The sequence below is a fragment of the Camarhynchus parvulus genome, chromosome 5 (genome assembly GCF_901933205.1).
Source record: "Camarhynchus parvulus chromosome 5, STF_HiC, whole genome shotgun sequence".
Classification (NCBI taxonomy): Eukaryota; Metazoa; Chordata; class Aves; order Passeriformes; family Thraupidae; genus Camarhynchus; species Camarhynchus parvulus.
This window is the reverse complement of record NC_044575.1, coordinates 38549536-38568245: the sequence shown is the minus strand read 5'-3', so window position 1 is coordinate 38568245 and position 18710 is coordinate 38549536. Positions and strand designations below refer to the sequence as shown.

At 53.9% G+C, this 18710-nt stretch overlaps 1 protein-coding gene across 1 annotated transcript; it reads left to right on the top strand.

Annotated features, from left to right (window-relative positions):
* The first annotated feature begins 1469 nt into the window (after positions 1-1469).
* On the top strand, positions 1470-18364 carry SYNDIG1L (synapse differentiation inducing 1 like). The gene is made up of 4 exons (XM_030949786.1): positions 1470-1573; positions 13149-13601; positions 14822-14959; positions 16575-18364. The coding sequence occupies exons 2-4, from the start codon at positions 13173-13175 to the stop codon at positions 16731-16733; spliced, it is 726 nt and encodes a 241-aa protein (XP_030805646.1). The 5' UTR covers positions 1470-1573; positions 13149-13172; the 3' UTR covers positions 16734-18364.
* Positions 18365-18710: the final 346 nt, after the last annotated feature.

Sequence of the window (18710 nt, the reverse complement as noted above, 5' to 3'; positions counted from 1 at the left end):
ATCCTCAAAGACAGCTTCCCTGCTGAGGCCCCCAGCCTGGTGCTTGCATTCTGGGCTCAAATCCTCCCCAGACCTGCTGGGGTTGCCGACAGTGGGACACAGACATTACCCCCAGGGAGGGAAAGCTGGCCACCTGTCACTGCTTCTTTAGGGAACACATGCACTTCAGTCCTGTTGTTAGCCCACGTAATTCAGTCCTTTTAGCTTTTCAAAAGGGTGTCTCTGCTGCTACTGGACAGATGTGCAGCTATCTGAGAGAGCTAGAGGAGCTGGAGCAGAGGGAGGCTGCCTGCCCATCTCCTTCCCTAGCCAGTGCCCCAGCCCCTCGGGCAATGGGACCGTGAGACCCAGCTGCCGTGGTACATAGCCCCTCAGCTGGCAGTTCAGCTCCTGGAGGAAGCTGGGAGGTGTTAGAGACAAGCCCGGACCTTCAGAAAGTCACGTTGTGCTGAGAAGACACAGCACAGTCCTACGGGAGCCTGTCCGTGGGCTGCAGGGCAGTATTGCTGGTGGCCACGGGTGGCTGCGGGTCGCACCTGGGTGTCCCTGCCACGGGCTGCTCGCGGCACAGCAGCGCTGAGGATGCTGAAGGAGAGCTGCTCTCTGCCGCTCGAGCAGGTCGCTGTGGCTAGACCAGGCTCCAGCCGCGTGTGTATCTGCCAACAGCCGTCTCCATGCTGGGTGGTCCTGAGGTGGGGAAAACGATTAGGGGGACATCTGGGGAGTTTAGGAACAGCAGGGCATCGGTACAGGGCTCAGGGAGCTGCCGAAACGTGAGGGAGCATCACGAGCTCCCCGGGACATTTGGGGGAGCGGGGGGAAAGGGGCTCGGGGAGAATGGGCTGTTGGAGCTGCGGTCTTGACTCTGGCCGTGCTGGTGCAAACCCGGGTTACCTCCACTAATCGGAGCGATGCCCAGATGTGTGTGGGGCGAATCAGCCTGCCACCCTGATTCTTACGGAGCAGGGCAGAAAAATACCTGACTGAGCCAGCAAACGAGCTGGCTGTCCCTGGGGTGCAGCCCCCAGGCCGGGCTGCCCGTCCCCGCAGCACCGGCTCGGGCAGCGAGAAATCGCTTTTATCCTTTTCCTTTAAACTCTGCTCGCTGACACCGGGTCTTTCCCTCGCTGGGGGAGTGGGAAGGGCTGTGCCCTGGGAAACGCAGCGATCCGGAGAGAAAGGAGAGAGTTTGTGCGGTGCTCTCGGAAGCAGCAGGAGAAGCAGTCACGTCGGGAGCAGCGGCGCGGCTCCCCTCGGCCAGCCCTCGAGCCGCTGATCGCAGCAGCGCCGATCGAGCGCGGCTCTGCGGAGGTGAAGCGGCTCCGGCCGCAGCCGCTCCCGCCGGCCCCGCGCCGCGCTCCGCGCCGCCGCACCGCGCCCCCGGCCGGGGCTCCGCGCTCCCGCCGCTCCCCCGGCCGCGGCCCGGCCCGCCGCAGGGCCGCCCGCCGCCCACCCGGCCGCAGGCCGCGGCGGGGCCGCCGAGCGCTGCCGGCCGCCGTCATGCCAGCCGCCGCCTCTCCACTCCCGCCGCCCGTGCTCCAACTTGGCGGGTGAGCCCTCCCTCGGCACGCAGGTAAGGACCCGCGTACGGCTCTCGGGTGGGGGCACCCCCGCTGGCAGCCGGGCCGGTCGGCGTTCCCGGGGGGTCCCGGAGCTCGTCCCCAGCGTCCCCAGGCTGCTCCGGTGGGATGGCAGCGCGTCCCCAGGGAAAGGCAGCATCGCGCCGAGCTCCAGTTGGCGCCAGGGGGTCAGAAAATACCTTGGGGGATGTAAAAATGAAAGGCTACAACCTGGAGAAAGCAGGACAAATTACCCCGTCAGAGGCTCTGGGGTGGCCAAAATGTAAGGATTTCAACCAAAGTTTTGGAGGCCAGATATGTCGGAGCAATTGCAGTGACACCTTGGACCCAGGCTGCCTTCAGGACTCCCTCCCCGGGTGGCAGCTCAGCCGCCGGCTGAAGTTTGGGGGTGGTTTTCTTCCTCTGAGAAGCCTCAGCAGCCGGGGGAGCCACGCCACTGCCGGCCATGGGCGGGATGCGGCTGGGCAGGGGAGCAGTCCGGGCACCTCGGCACACACAGCTGCTGAGGGTGCCGTGACTTGTGCCAGCGACACGGCTTCCCTGAGCAGCACCATCTCCCTGTAGCCCTGAGGATGACCTCCCATTTTGTGTCTGGGGGAAAAAGCCACTCGTTCAGGAGTTTCAATGGGAAGCACTTTCCTTCTCTACCCAGTGCCTGTTTATAATTCCTTCTCCGAAGCTGCTGCGGGTTTCACAAAAGCCATGCTGCTCTCCCAAACCCATTTTACTGGGCTGCTTCCTTTGCTTCTGAAAAAGATAAATTCTCCTTTCATTTAGCTTGGATCTGCACCCAGTAAAAACCTTTTTCCCAGGATGAAGGTAGCACTATATAAATACCAGGGGAAACCAGAGAAGTGGGGTCTGAGCCTGCCTGCCACCCGCGAGGGAAAAAATAGCTTAGGTCTTTGAGGGATAGTTGCTGGTTACTTTGTAGATTGTCATGAGAAGAAATTACCCAAGCCAAAATGCAGTGACTGCATTTCACTGGCAAAAGTTTCTTGTGTCATAAAAACAGCTGGCAGAGCTGAAGCTTTGGGGAGCTGAATCCACTTCACTTTGTCTCCCTGAGCCACCGTCAGAGGAAGGTAATAAACACCATTATTAAAGAATGAGTAATTTGCTGCAGCTCTAGCACAGTGAGTTTGTACAGCAGATCCCTGCTTTTGCATGGTACCCAACTCCTTCCTGCCCTCAGCCCAGCCTGCAAAAATCACCATCACTTGCAGAGAAGTGACCAAGTACTCAGAAAAAAATTGGCCCTTAAAATTTCCCTCTACCACCTACAAGCTCCCTGGAGCAAGCCCCAAAAGGGCCAATCCTGCCCAGGCCAGGAGCTTATGGCAGAGCAGTCAGTGGGGCCCTGGCATGGGCACGGGCACGGGCACTTCAGGCCATTTTGGTTTGTCTGCCCCCCTCACAGCCCCTCTGCTTGTGTTGGGATGTACTCACATCTTCCCAGGACCATCTTTGACTTCACTAGGTAGTCCAAAGCTCTGCCCTTTCTGCCCCCCTTTTTTTTTGCCTATTTCCTGAAGTTCTGGACCAGAGCCTGTGACTGGCAGGTACCACTTGCAGGAGCTGCAACTCCATTGCTGCTTTCAGGGTAGTAATTTCAGGCAACATGTTTAGACAGAATTTCTCTATTTGTAGAGTTGGAGATGGGCAAATGATTGGCTTTTCTGAGTGAAGGGCCAAGGCACAGCATTAGAGAGGAAAAAAAATGTGTTACGGGTTTCCTCCAAATTGTCCTTCTGTGGCTGTTTCTCTGTCAAGTGAAAAAGGGAGCAAACCAAACACTTCACTCAGCCTGGAAGGGAAGGATGCAATGATCCCCAGCGTTTCTTGGGCGCATCACTTAAACCAGCTTCCTTTTGAAGTAAAACACTTCAGGTATGTTTTGAAAACCAGAGCTGGTTGCAGGATTTGTCCCCAAGCTATGTGTCTGGAAGCCCAACAGCTGGTGTGAAAAATTGGCCCAAGGCACATCAGAGATTCAATGCCATGTGTGACAGCCACACTGATGCTGCTCCTGAGCTGGGCAGAGGTTTCTCTGCAAATCCTTCCCGCTCTCCATGACTTCCATGGAGGCGTGGAAGGACAAGAGGGTCCCCACGCAGCAGGAGCATGCTGGGAGGGAAACACCATGAGCAGAACGTTCTCCTTCAGCCCACAAAGGACCAACAGTGCAGCTCACCCTGTGCACAACTGCCTCTTTCAACACACTGTGCCTCTGGATGGGTGCAAGAAGCAAGCTGAGTCCTCTCCCAGGGGGGTGGTGTCATGGGCTGGGAAGAGAAATGGCCCAGGAGGAAATGGAAAACATCCACAAAGCAAATGAAGGAGCAGTCCAGAGAGCACCTCAGCAAGGCGACTTGACCAGGTCATGGAAAAGAAAATGTGATATTGTTTAGTAACAGCTTTGTTTCCATATCATATGGGAGAAAATTTAGCACTATCCTCTGCATCATCCTGGAGTCTGATATTGTGGGATGGACAACGGTTGTGGGATGGCTGGGGGCAGCTTCTGCCTTTCCTCTCATTATATTCCTGACAATAGAATAAACCAGTGTGAACTGCCCCTCCTCAAACTAGAGGGCATGTCTCCACTTGAGTATTCTTTGGCAATATGGAATTCTGGAATATGGAAGATACTCTCAACATCTGGTTTGGATTGCACTTTTTGACCCTAGTAATAATTTTAACACCTTGAAGTTTGTCTGGGCCTGCAGGTGTTTGCCAGATGGGGAGACAGCAATCCACTTATTTGCTGGACCAGGAAATCATCTTACTGCTGATAATTGGAAACTTAGGGCTTGGAAAAGTAAGCTAGAAAAGTGTCATCTCCACAACTTAAGTTTGTTTTTAAAGAGAGACCAGATCATTGGCAGATGAATTAAACATCTGAACCACGGAGGAGCCTTGTGAATCCCCAGGAGAATCAGGACACAGTAAGCAAGGTGGAAATAGCCCTGAGCTGAAGGCAGGGAGACATGGATAAAATAAACAGGGCAGTGGGGAGATGAGGGTGCTGCATGCACCAGCCTTCAGGGTGCTAATGAATCATTTGAGTACGGATATGTTCTGAACAGAGACAAATGAGCAGTGCTTAACAGATGCTTTACATTGCCAGCTTCAATTGATAACGGGGATTTTCAGGGAGATGTGAGGGTGGAGTTAGGTGCTGTGGCTAAGCTGCTCTATCAGCAAGCCACAGCTGTGAAGGGGAGAACATCTTTATGTGCCTCCAACAACTGCTGCTACCTTGAGTGCTACGTCCCTGTCCCCATTTTGGTCTTGGATGGCGCAAGTCTCTCACTTGGAAGAAAGGCACGTCCCATCTGCCTGACCACTGCTGTGCTGGGTGCCAGGATGTTGAAGGGAGATCATCCCTGGGATGCAGACCTGCACGTGGTCCCAGGCTGGGCTGCAGGGCAAAGGGGAGCACAGCTGGTCCTGGAGAGGAGCATGAGGCACAGGTCTGCTCCAGCACAAGCCATTGATGCTCTCAGATGAGGGGTGCAGGGTCCCGTAATAACAGCAGCCACAAATGGCCTGTGGGACCTCATGAGCAGGAGAGCCTTGAAGCAGAGATGATGTGACTGGAGAGAAGGGTTTGGGTAAAAGTGCCTACTTGGAGAAGAGCATGGAGCCATTTAGGATAACCATTGTGTTCAGTTCAATACCGGGTATAAATAGTGATGGAGAAAACCTGATGTGAAATAGAGGACTGTAGTCATTAGCAGAGGAAAATCAGCCATGAGCAAAATTACAATCTGCCAGCAAGAGCTTCTGTGCATCTTCCAGCAGCAGAGAGAATGTCTTTATAGTGAACACATCTTGAAGGACCTCTGTGAGCAGTCCAGTGGGATACTTGTCCCTTTGGGCACTCTGAGCAAGGAGCCTGATCTGGGGCGAGGGGTTGGGCTGCCTGTGTGCTGGAGGCATTGGAGCCCAGGTGTCAGTGAGTTTGGCTCTCAGTGCCTCTGCATACATGGATCTTTCTAAGTAGGCTTTCTACACTGAGGGCAGAATGCCAATGCTCCTCTCTCCAGAGAGCAGTCTTACTGTAATTCCTTAGGGTGGTCCTGAGCTGAGGAAGAGAAGGTTGAAGCCCAGACCCAGTCTGAGCTCATGTTTCTCCCAGACAGTGATTTAGATGCTGTAGCAGGCAGGGGAATTAGTCTCCTCTGATCCTCAACTGGTATTTTTGGCTCAGATAAGAAGTGAGAGCCCGACTTCCAAAACTGTCTTCACTGGCTAACGCCTCAAAGGGCTGGAGATGCTGACAGCTCCAGCAGCAACCACATCTGGGAGTCATAGCCCTGACCTCCACTGCCTCCCAGCAACCCTGCTGGGTCCCCATAGAGGAAACTGAAGAAGCCTGTGGTGAGAGCAATCCATCAGCTTTGTTTGGTGTCATGTGCCCCTTTAAAGCCCCTCACAGAGGCTTCTTGTTGAGGGTGCTGCAGGGCTGCTGTTTGTTTGGATGCAAACCCATCAGGAGTGCTCTGAGGCTGAGAACTGTCCCACTGTGGCTGTTGGAACCTTCGGAACTTGCCCATCCCTGATCCTGTCCTGGTCCACTTCCCTGGCCCAGTGATATCAGTCAGGTCACCCCCTCTGCTGTGCCTCGGCTGGGCACCCCACGGCCGCTCCGCTGCCCTCCAGCTCCGGACCAGCCGCAGGAGCAGCCCCCGACCCTGCCCGCTCTCCTCCCTGGTCCCACGTACACGGAACAGCCCGCAGAAACTTCCGACAACACCTTATTTACTTGTTTGCGTCTCCTGCTTAAAAAAGGCCATGCCGAGAGAGTCCAAACCTGCTAATTTTACACCTAGCCACCCACACCACCATGTGCTTTAGTTCCATCACCGTCCATGCTTCCTTCCCGCGTCGCCGGCCCGACGAGCCCTTCCCGTACATCTGTTGCCCGAGGGGCACGGCGGGGCGCATCCCGGCCCCGGGCCGGCGCCGCGCCCTCGCTAGACGAGCCAGCGCCAGCCGTGGGGTGCTGGGGCGCCGTAGCCTTCCCCAGAGATTTGGGCACACAGGCACCGGACCCAGGCTGCGTCCGCAGCCGCCGGCCCCAGCCCCGGGACGCTGGGGGTCGGGAGCGGCCGGGGCGATGCGGGATGTGCGGGACTCCTAGCGGGGTGTGGGACTGTTCGGGCGATGCGGGGCTGTGCGGCAGGTGCGGGGCTGTTGGTGCGGGGCTGTGCGGGGCGGTGTTGTTGGTGCGGGGCGGTGCGGGGCTGTGCTGTTGGTGCGGTGCTGTTGGTGCGGTGCTGAGCGGGGCTGTGCGGGGCTGTTGGCACGGAGCTGTGCTGTTGGCGCGGCGCGGTGGGCGCTGCGCGGCGCGCCGGGGACACCTGGTGGCCGCCTGGCGAGCGCCGGACGCGGCCGAGGCGGGGGACACGGCAGCCACGACCACCCTGCGGCGCCGCACAGCCTGTGCATGTGCAGGCACGCCCCGGGTGAAGCCGGGTGTTGTGGGAATGCTGCCTGGAGGCGATGGAGTTTCCGCTGCTCCCCTGTGGATGTGATGCGCACCGGCAGTGTGTCCAGATTGCTGGCACTGCAGCTGGGGACAGGGAGGGGTGGGAGCCCCAGCCCTGGAGCCCCTGGAACAGCTTCTCCGAAACCAGTCCAGCTCTTCCCTGCGAGCCCCAGGGATGGATTTGCTGCTCCCTACCATCAGGAAGCAACACCTTAGTTCTGAGCATAGCTGGGTCAGAACACTGCCGCAGAGAAACGTTTTTATCAGAGACAATAAAGACCCGGTTTCCACCTGGAAATTGCCCAATTTGACTTGTGATCCTTGAAAAGCAGCCCATGGCATCCCAATTCTCAGAGCAATTTAGTCTCTGTTGGAGCCAGCAGCCCTTTGGTACTGGCTTTCCACCTGTCAGGAGATCAGAACAAGCATTTTATTCACTCCCTTCCAGCTCTATCAAACCAGCTGCATCAAAGGTGTGAATCAGATTCTCTACATCACAAATGCCTCAGCTATCCTCTCTCTAAACCAAGTCCAGGCTTTGTGTCACCTTCTTCCTTCCCTCCTGGTCCTCACCAGCTCTTTCCCCTCCAGCAGCTTCATAGTCCTCTTCTTCTCCGTGTTGGTGGCCAGGATCCTTCTCTGTCTGGCTCAGATGTCACTTTGCTTCCCCTGCCCCATGCCTCTTGCCCATTTCCCTTCCCACTGCTCTCCCTACTGTGCTCTTTTGTTTCTCTGGGTACCATCTCTGCCAGCCCCGTTGGGGCCATCACGTCTCACCACCCTTCCCTCCTGCCCCACACTGGGACCTGCCTCCCCCACATCACCCCTCTGACCTTTCCAGCCCCCAGCCCACCTCACCTGATGCCACAGCAACCTTTCCCAGGACTGGTGGAGGCTTTGTTACACCCCGGGGATGAGCAGCCCCTCAATCTACATGCTTGTGCTGTGCCCAAGCCAGAAGCACTGGTGTCAGACGGGCACCCATGGGAATGCTTCTGTGTGGACTGGAGCCAAACTGCTTTCTGCAATCATGTCTGTGGGGCTGATGAAAGCACTTCCTTCTCCCCTGGAGCTGTGCTTCACCCTGCAGGGCTCAGGGCTGGGACATGCCAGGGATCCCTGCTGCTGCACAGGGTTGAGAGGGGGCTTGGTCCACTCCTGCCAGACACATTGTCCATGAGCTTTCACAGCCATTTCTTCCTCCCCACTTTCCAAAATGACAGCTGCCCAGGCAATGCTGTGCCTTTGCTTCTCAGCAGCTTTTGTGAGATGGCTTTCATCAGAATGACTCGGATGCCCTGAGGCAGAGGTACTATGTCCTGACTGGACCTGGGCCTCTGCTTAGAAGATCCAAAGCACCTCCTGAGAGCTTCTAGGAAGGTCCAGGCTCAGGGACAAGAGCTCAACAAATCTCCTATGCTTTCTTTTTCCATCAGGAGTGGGTCCACATCTGTCCTGGGGCTATGGTAGCTGTACCTGGCCATGGTGCTGCTTAACATCAGCTTGATTAGGAACAGGCATTCACGCTGTCCCCTGCCCTCAGGCCAGCCAGGGCATGGCAGTGCAGCAGGACACCAATGCCTGAGGACACCGACCTCCCCTGGTGCGGTCCTGAAGGGGAAAGCCTTCAGGCAGGGTGGGCTAACCTTCTCACTCCGGAGTCTGGGGACATGCACCACAGCCACAACCTGCTAATGAGCCCGGGAAGCAAGGCAGAGTGTTTGCTTGACAGGGCAATTAAATGATGATTGATTCCTGGAACAGCTACTTAATTCATCATTAGCTGGCTTATCATAGCCGGCATCTGTGCCAAGGGTCCCTCTGAGAACTGCCTCAGGGGATGTGGTGTGGAGGTGAGATCTGTGAAATACAAAGCTAAATTTGATACCTCTTTATTTTCGTGCCTTATTTTGGCTCATTTTACCCAGCACTCGCCTAAAGAATCTGAGAGTACACAACCCAGCTGTGCATTTCCCACTCTGCTGGGGGCTGCTGCAGCCAGGCTGGGGCGTGTGGGGGCCCGCTCAGCCAGCTGTGCAGGAGCTGTACAGGAGCAGCCGTGCACAGGGGGAGGCAGATCGTAGGGAGCCAGCAGCTGTCAGGCAGCAGCAGAGCTGCAGCAATGGTTCAGCTCAACCAGGGCACCGCAGTCTGCCTCCCCCAGGTGTGCCCAAGTTGTGTGTGTATGCTTGTATGTGCATCCTCCCTGTGCACCCAGCAGCACATCTGTGTGTGTGTGTGTGTGTGTGTGTGTGTCATCCTCCCTGTGCAGCACATCTGGGTGTGTGCATCCTCCTGTGCACCCAGCAGCACATCTGTGTGTGTGTGTGTGTGTGCATCCACCCTGTGCAGCACATCTGGGTGTGTGCATCCTCCTGTGCACCCAGCAGCACATCTCTGTGTGTGTGTGTGTGTGTGTGTGTGTGTGTGTGTGTGTGTGTGTGTGTGTGTGCATCCTCCCTGTGCAGCACATCTGTGTGTGTGCATCCCCCCATGCACCCAGCAGCACATCTGGGTATGTGCATCCTCCCCATGCACCCAGCAGCACATCTGGGTGTGTGCATCCCCCCATGCACTCAGCAGCACATCTGGGTATGTGCATCCTCCCCATGCACCCTGCAGCATCTCACCTCCATTTCCTGCTGCCAGTACAGCCCAGACCAGCCCCATGGGGCTGATGGATGCTATCCAGTCTTGCTGGCAATCAATGGCCACTCTTCGACAATTTTGTCTTTTACTGCGTTCTTGCTTTCATCTTCTGACTTCACTCCTCTTTCCCCAAGCTTGGTTATTAACAGGCTTTCTTTCTCACCAGGCTTATTTTATTACTAGGCTTCCTTTTTTAAGTCCTTGTGTGGCTAAATTCCCTGTAGGATTCAGATAACCCAAGTGGGGTTTGGGTACAACTGCAGGGCTGGTCTGACTCTCTCCTTCCCTGCACATGTGCATGCAGGGCAGGGCCTCACTCTCTCTGCCATTCCCTCTCCAATGTCATCTCTAGAGTCTCGATGGCCCTTGTCAGCACCTGCAAACCCAGGCCATTCTGTACATGTGCTGATCTTGGTGACTGAGGGTTGGGAAGCATCTCTAACCCCTCTGGTACTGGGGCCCTTTCACATCTTCACCATTATTGGAGAGGAAGGTTTCAGCCTGGCTGCTCTCCAGCAGGGCTGACCACACTGCTGCAAGCGTGTTGTGACACTGGCCCTCACTGTCCCCTCCCCACAGCTGACAAATGCCAGGACTGGGCAAGAAGGCTGCAGTTGGTGGCTCCCTTGCTTATTGATCAGAAGCACTGTGAGATTTTCTTCTGCACTTTTACCTTGTCCCTGCAGTCTCCCAGGGAGAGCATGAGCCCCAACTCCCAAGAGTGGAAGGCAGCAAGGAAAAGAGACTTTAGTACAGGTGAATCTTTTCTAATTCCAGAGGGTTTAGGACTAGCACAGGCTAAAGCCTTCTAGCTGTATCCCTGCCCTGTCCATGCTTTGTGCAGCAGCTCCAAGATCCTGGCTCTGCTCTAAGCACAGCTCCAGGACAATCTGAGGGACCAGAAAGGTTTGAGCTCGCCCTACTTCCCTGGGATGAAGCCTCAGCCCTGCCCAGCCCACATTCACAGACTTCCTCATACTTGAGGAATTTTTTCCTGTGATTTCTTTTGATACCCACACTGTTATTTTTCCAAGGTATGTTCAGCCTTGGACATTTGCTGCCTGCAAGCCCTTGCTGCCTCTTCCCCAGAGCCCAGGTCAGTGAGACATCTCCCACTAGCCCTTCTAGCATCCTTTGGGACCCAACAGAGTCCACATCCAGCAGCAGTCCAGCTGCACAGATGCACTCTTCCCACACTGCTTCCCTGGCACCTCCCAAACTGCCTTTTAGGTTTCCAATTCCTCCCAGCTCCTTTCCCTCTTTCCCCCTCCCACTCTCTGTTTCCCAGCGCTTGCTGCTGTGAATGTGTGGCTTTTCTGTGCAGCTCTGCTCCTTCTCCAGCCTGTTGCTGAGGACCATGAGAAGCACAGCAGGTTCCACACAGGCAGCACCTGCTGCCCAGGGCCAGCAGCCTGCCCGAGGTCCCTCTGCTGGTGTTTCTCAGCACATTTGGAACTGACTCCCTTCAGCAGTTCTCAGCAAGATCCCATTCCTTCCTATCCTATCTTGCTGCCAGAATCATTTCTTGAAATAAGGCATGGATGCTGTACTAAAACTGTCAATTTTCTCTCACTAGTGCTGGGCTCCTGCTTTGGCTGCTGCTCTCAAATGACACTTGGTGACTGGTCTCTCCTTACAGTTTTGTTAAAAAATAGGTTATTTTATTAGAAATCTAATTTGCATGTTAAGTTAAGCAAAGAAGAGGATTGTGATTTCCTTGCCTGAAAACTGGGATGTAGCTTTGAGCTTCTCCATGTCTGTGCAGAAAATAAAACCATCTTTGCTATAAATATGCATCTCTCTTAAATATTTTGAAAATACTTAATGGCCATCTGCTGCACGAGCCACTAGCAGCTTTATAAGTAAGGTGGGAGACTGTGGAAGGCAGGGAATGATTTTAGAAAGGGAGAAGTGAAGGGCATTCACCAAAATGCACAGTGTTTTAGTAGCATAAGAGAGCTTTTGAACAGTTCCATTTTCCTGAGCAGGTTCCCAAAATGTGATGACCACTGCCCAAACAAAGCCAATGGACAGGTGCATTTAAAACCACGCATGGCTCTCCATCTGCCTGGTGTGGTAGAGTTTGGCCAAGGAAACAGGACCACTTGGGCTTTTCAGTTTCTCAAGTCTTCAGTTGCTCTATTTATATTTCCCCCTTGAGATTTAAAGCCAAGATGATGTGCTGTCTATCAGAAAACCTAGTGCACCTCAGGCATTCTTACAGCAGGAGGAAGTGTGACCCTGCTGCACAGCATCCTGCAGAGGAGTCAGTGACCCAGGCCTCTAAGGAGAACAAGAACATTTGAGGTTGCAAGGCAATAAGGTGGCATGGGAAAATGCTAAAGAGACTGTAGAACCTGGGGCTCAGGGAGTGAAGAGGGCAAAGTAATTGTTTCTCTCTCCTGAGAATGCTGATATTTCACTGTACTTTTTCTTTGTTCCAAGGTGGGTTGGGAAGCCAAAATAGTAAATGCTCCTCTGAAGGAAAGGGGTGGAAATATTTCATCTGAAAAATTTTCATGGGAAAAAAATGAGAACAGTACAAGCCTTCAGCACTCTGAAATGGAGGAAAGGAGTTTCCCTGAGGAAGAAATCCGTGTTGACATTTGTAGCTGAGGATCTCCTCTGGACTCAGCATTTTCTGAAGCTGCTGGCCCAGAGCCAAGGATGTCTGGCTGCCTCTGTACCCAGGGGTGGAGCTGGTTTAAACAGCACTTTGATGTGATGGATCATTTACTCAAAATTTCATCATTTCAAAGTGGACCAAACCCCATGGACTCTCCCCTTTAATGTCCACATGTTTCTGTTCCTCCTCACAGCTGGCTGAGCATCCAGCACTCCCACACCAGCCTAAACACCACCTCCATGTCCTCACAGCAGCCCCCTGGCTTCCCTTGGTGGCTCACTGCACTTGCCTCAGCCCCAGTTCAGGCTTGGATGAGACCTAGAGAATTTCCTATGCACCTGAAAGCCAGTTAGGTGTATGTGTAATGTCCAGTGGGATATAATTCACCATGCAACCCTCTGCTTTGGGGAGTCAGGGAGGCTCCTTCAATGATTGTCAGTCTCTTATCTACTTCTGTGCTGTCAGTCACAGCACACATTATGAACCAGCAGAAAAGATGCAGTAGGTCCTTTCCTGTCAGGCTGCACATGGCCAACTTAAGATGCATTATAGATACAGCAAGTCCTCATGGTAATCCAGCCAGAATCAGATAACCTTACTGCAGGGTTGCATCCTTATCTTGCTACCACCTGGGGAGATAGCATTCAAGCTGTGCAGAGGTGGGGAGGGGTCTTGTTTTCTCCAGTATTGCCAATTTTTTCTGTTCGCACTAGCCTCTTGACATTGGTTGTGCTTTTGTGCTCCCTTGCCTTGCTGAAATAACAGCCTGCTCCCTCCCACCCCTCTGCTCCTGCAGGATCTCCCCAGCACCGCCGGCAGCATGGAGAGCGTGCGTGAGCTCCAAAACCCGCTCCTGGCCAAGCCCAATGGCCACCTGGGCAGCAGCTATTCTTACCACCAGCACCACAGCCAGGACTACCCCAGCCATCGCTGCCAAGGGAAACTGTATTCCTACATATTCCAAAACACTGGTGGTGCCAGGACTCACCAGCTGCTGGATGCCAGTTCCCTGCAGCTGGCTGTTGAGGCTTTGTACGGCCCCAGTTTCATCCTCGTGAAGGACGAGACTGCTCTCAAGGCCAAGGACAGCAAGATGGAAAGCTGCGAGACCACTTTTACAGAGAGCAAGGAGTCTTCATCTGAAGCTCCTGAAGGGCAAGAGGCACAAGGATCCTGCCTGGTAGAGAGTGACATCCGTATCCAAACTGTTTCCTATGAGGTGGAGGAAGAGGAGCTCCAGGAGTATGAGGTGAGCTTGGACAGGTAGGATGGCACTAAACTCCTGTGATCGTTCTTTTTGGATGTTGGTTCAATTCTTGATAATTTATTCTCCCTTCTTTACCCAGAACTCCCCCCCAAATCCTACCATCTCCTGCCTCACCAGCCTCCCTGTGCACCCAGTATTTCTTCTTCCTCCTTATCATTTCTGCTCCTTTTTCCTCACTGCTGACCTCAGAAGAAAGTCAGCTTCTCTAAGAGAAGCCTGGCTGCCTGCTGCTGGGAGCAAAAGGGATGTGGGTCTCTGCAGGACCCTTGGGAAATGGGAATGCTTTGAGAAGGGCAGCCTGCTGCTGCTGCTGGGGCACTCGAGCTAAAGAGAAACAGCAATTCTTGCATAACAGCAAAATTCACATGCATGATGGCAGCAGCTGAGAGAAAGCTTTATAGATATATATAAAGACAGGATGAATCCTGCACAGGAAGAATGAGAGCTGACAAAGCAGCCTCCTTGCTGTGCTATACTTGAACAGTGGTGCCAAGGCTGGGAAACATCATCCAGGATCTTGAGAGGTGGGAGAGGGTCCCAGAGCCCACTGGAGCTGATGCCTGATGACCCAGCACAGCTCTGCCTCTTTTGGTGTGGGTGGCGCAGCCTGTTCAGAGGGCAGCAGGGATGTCCCCACCTCTGTGTCCCTTCCCCACCAAGACACATCACCTGCAGGGCGGTCTGAGGCTGGCCCAGCAGTGCCCAAAGGCAAGAGGGCTCCCCACAGCCACTGAGCAGTGACTCACTAAGGGGACAGGGCATGCTGCCCTGCGATGGAGCCTCCACTTCAAATGCTTTCCCTCACTTCCTAAATTAGTTTAGCAAGATATTGATCTCCTAGACTCTAATGGGGATAACTCACTCTGTTTAAGTTTGTTTAAGCTGACAAACAGTCAGTTCTGCCAAAGCTGAAGGTATTTCAGTTAAAGACTCTCTCTAATGCAGGGAAATCCCAGACCCCCAGCATTTGCTCTGGCAGGGAGCCGAGAATCCAATTTGCTGAGCTACGTTGATCCTCATCAAACCATGCTGAAGAGTGTAAAATATTTTTGAAATTTACTCCTTGAATGTGCCAGTGGGAATTGTATGAGAACATGTGATGGGATTGGGAGAGAGTGGGAGCTGGCAGGCGAGGTGCTGAGATGCAGCCTGCAGAGTGGCACGGGGAGGTGGGCATGTGCTGAATCCATCTGGTTTTGCAGAGCGACTCGTCCAGCGACAGCGAAAGCGAGGATCATTTCCTGATGCTGCCTCCCCGGGACCACTTGGGCTTGGCCCTTTTCTCCATGCTGTGTTGCTTCTGGCCCCTGGGGATTGCTGCCTTCTACTTCTCCCAAGGGGTAAGGAATCCCTTTGCTTGCCTGCATGTGCCAAGTGTTACAGCAAGGGCCCTGAAAGCCTCAGCAGCCCATGGAGGTGACCAGCACCTTTCTGAATCTAAGGCTCATCTCTGTGCCATGGCCATAACTCTGAGGGTTGAGACAAAGGGTGCTCCTGGATGTCTCCACAATTGTTGTGGGGTTGGACCCCCTCCAGTTCTGGTGTGGGTTACTGGAGGTCAGGCTTTTCCTTTGGCTTTTCTGGCTGTTATTTAGGGAACTGGGGCCCCTCTTGGCCCCTTGCCCAGCTTCTCACTCTCAAGCCAGGTTCAGGAAAATGGCATTTTCCCACCTGTCCTCCCATTCTCCAGTAATGTGAAGGTTCTACACCATGACCCAGACTGAGGCAGCTCATGCTACAGGAGCCAGGCTGCTCTGGAGGCTGGAGGCAAAGGGGAGCTTGGGGTCTGCATCACACTACAGCTCCTCTCTTGCACTTGTTTCTGATGCACATTGGCTGACCTGTGGGAGCCAATGCCAGGCTGGCAGAGGCTGGAGAGGCAATGGCCCTCAGGCTGCAGCAGCTCACAGGAACTGCTGTGTCCCTGAGGACTTAGCCTGGAGCCTGGGCTCACTTACACTGCTGTTGACCCAGAATAATTCATGCAGAGCCAGAGGATTTAGTCCACATTTGCATAGATGCTGCTGTACCAAGAATAGATGGGAGGAGGCATTAAGAAGTTAAATCAAGAGGATAGGAACAGAGGTGGAAAAATATATTACATGAGTTCCTGGCACAGAGTTGGTGAGAGGCAGGGGAAGCATTAATTGATTAGGACCCCAAGGAGCAGTTGATTTCACATTTTCCACATAGTGCAAGATAGCACAGTGCACTCTCCACGTGGTGATGTAGGTGGGGCAGTTTATATCTAGCTCCATTTTCTATAACTACCCCCTTTGTTCACTCACTGAGGCAAGGACCATATCTCTGTTTAGTGTCTTTGCACATTGAATGCATTGATGCCCACCTGGAAACTTGAACTCAAGTAGCAGGTAACAAGAGCATATTGGGATATGCCCTGAGCACTCAGAGAAGCTGGAAGTTGCCATCCTTTTCCAGAGAGATAAGGATCTGTCTCCACTGCTAGTTTCAGCAGCCCCTCAGCAGCAAATAGGCTTCAGCTGAAAACCCCATGCAGGAAAAATCAGGTGGCAGCACAGCTGGACCAACAGACCACGCCATCAAGAGTCAGCTCCCTGAGCCTAGGCAGTTCTCATTACATCTCTGTATAGGGTGCACTGGTATCTGGCCAGTACCACACAGCCATCACCCCATGCACTGAGGTCTCACAAGAGTCCAGCCACCCTCTCACAGCTCTGGCTGTGTGCCCAGAGGGGTGCTGTCAGACAAGTAGCTGAAGCCCATGTTTCCCTTGGAGGCAAAATCCACAGGGAAATGTGTGCAGGTGGCACTGCTGTTCTGAGCCCTCCCAGACTGACAGACACTTTGCTGTCTGTTCCCAGCCTCCATGGGGTGCAGTGGCCTGAAGCACTGACTCAGAAATGAAACAACTGCATGCTGGTTAAAGGCCAGGTTGGTACAGCTGTGAGCAACAAGCGTTTCTTCTCCTTCCAGACCAGCAAGGCTGTCTCCAAAGGAGATTTTCACCTGGCCAGCTCAGCTTCCCGCCGAGCTCTGTTCCTTGCGGCGCTCTCCATCACCATTGGCACAGGAGTGTACATCGGCGTGGTGGTAGCACTGATTGCTTATCTCTCCAAAGGGGGCCACGTGTAGCTGCCACCTGCATGTCACTGCCATCCCTGGCCGCTGACCCTGCTGGGATTGAGCTTTCCTGCGGAGCACAGAGCACCGGGGCCTGCGAGGGCTGCTTGCACAGCAGGGCCCAGCATGGATGTCCTGTGCAGGTTTCTTCCTCTTGCAGACAAACAGTGGACTCCTGTTCTCCCTGAGGCTGTGGCATGTGACTGTCTAACAACGGGGAATTGAGCACCAGCCTGGCTGCTGGGACAAGGAGGAGCACATTTGCCTGGTGGAAGATGTGCAGGAGAGAAACCACACGCTGCTGGGCTGGTGCAACCACCCCAGTCTGGGGTTACAGCTTCCCTTCTCAGCCCTGCAGCTGGGAGATCCATCCCTTGCCCAGGCTTGGCCCATGAAGGGTACACACAGGGAGAAGAGGGCTATGGTGCCAGGGAATGACTGCTGCTTCTTCTGGGAGGCCAGAGTCCTGGGGGGGTCTCCAGACTCCTGTGATGGGGACAACATTCCCACTTCAGTGCCATGGGGTGGCCTGACCCCTCAGCTGCAGTGAAGTAGGAGGACAGAGCATGGACAAGACCAACAGGCATGCTCTCTGCATCCCTCTGCAGACAGACCCCTGATCCACAGGAGAACATCCCAGTTGCTGGTCTATCCCAAATCAGAAACAAGGAGGAAGGCAGGCTGGTGGCTGCACACCATCTGTCCTATTGTTGGCACAAGCTGGTAGAGACAGCAAGGTTTTCTCTGTGTTAATAGTGACTGCCATGATGATCCCAAGTCAGAGCCCTCATAAGGTTGCCGTCCCAGAGTGCTGGGCCCTCAAAAGATTTGTAATGGAAATCTCTACCTAAGAAGTGTCCTGGGAGGGGTTCTGGTCTTGAAGGATTCCACTCCTTGTGCTAGGTCAGGGCCCTGCATGCAAAGAGGGATGGAAAGAAAAGGCTGACAAAACCTGCAGAATCTGGGATGGGAGTGCTGTTTGTGAGGAGACGAGATCCAGAGAAGGAGGAGACGTGGAAGGAGCCTGAGACACAGGGTGACCTCAACACACTCCTTCCCGTGCCTCGGAGAGAGGTATCTCCATCCATCCAAAAGCCTCTGGTAACAAGGAAATACCAAGCACCCCTGCCATACATCTTACTTTTGCTTATTTGTATATTGTCAGCAACACATGAAATGCTTCAGAAGTGGGTATGAAGGCAATGGTTGCCCCAAAGGGCTGGCATTAAGAAGCCATGCCTCACCCCCCTCTCTCCAGCATCCACCTTTGACCACCCTCCTCTCTCTGGCTCTCCTGTTGACTCTTTCCCCATGTGCACGAGACTGCAGGCAGACTCTGGGCATCCCTCACCCCCTTCGCAGAGTTTCTGGGCAGGCTGCAGCCAGCTTTGCAAGAGATGCAGCATGTTCCTCCAGCTGGGTGCCATTCAAATGTACATTTCATCCTAAAGAAGCATGTTAATGTCTGCGATTGCCATTGTACTTGAGCCATAAAAGAGAGAAGTGCATCAGAGACCTGTACAGAAGCTGGTCTGAAAGTTCCCATTATGTTTTTTAACATGGAAGAACTAATAAAAAAAAGCAGGAGAAAAGACTCTGTAATAATGTGGAGCTGGCTATCAAAGAGGTGAGCTTCACGAGAGTGCCACACTCAAATATGGAGGTGTTTATGCTGTTCCTGAAGGAAGTTATAATCTAGCTGGTGCCTGGGTACCTTGGAGGGAAGTGTGTTTCAGTGTAGATCACAGCGGGCAAATACCACCAAGAGCAGGATGGTGGTGCAGGCTTTTTTCCCCCCTGTGTAGTTGGACAAGAATTAGGGACAGAGAGTGGAGCATCTGTGTGTAGTAGAAGCATAAATCTGCTTGAAGAGGGGCAGAAAAATACAAACATCAGGAGGAAATAAGCAGATCTTGCTTCTGATGGCAGACAGAGAGGCAGAATTTGCAGGGAAGGGCTGGCATGTCCAAAAGAGGTGAGGTGGCCTTA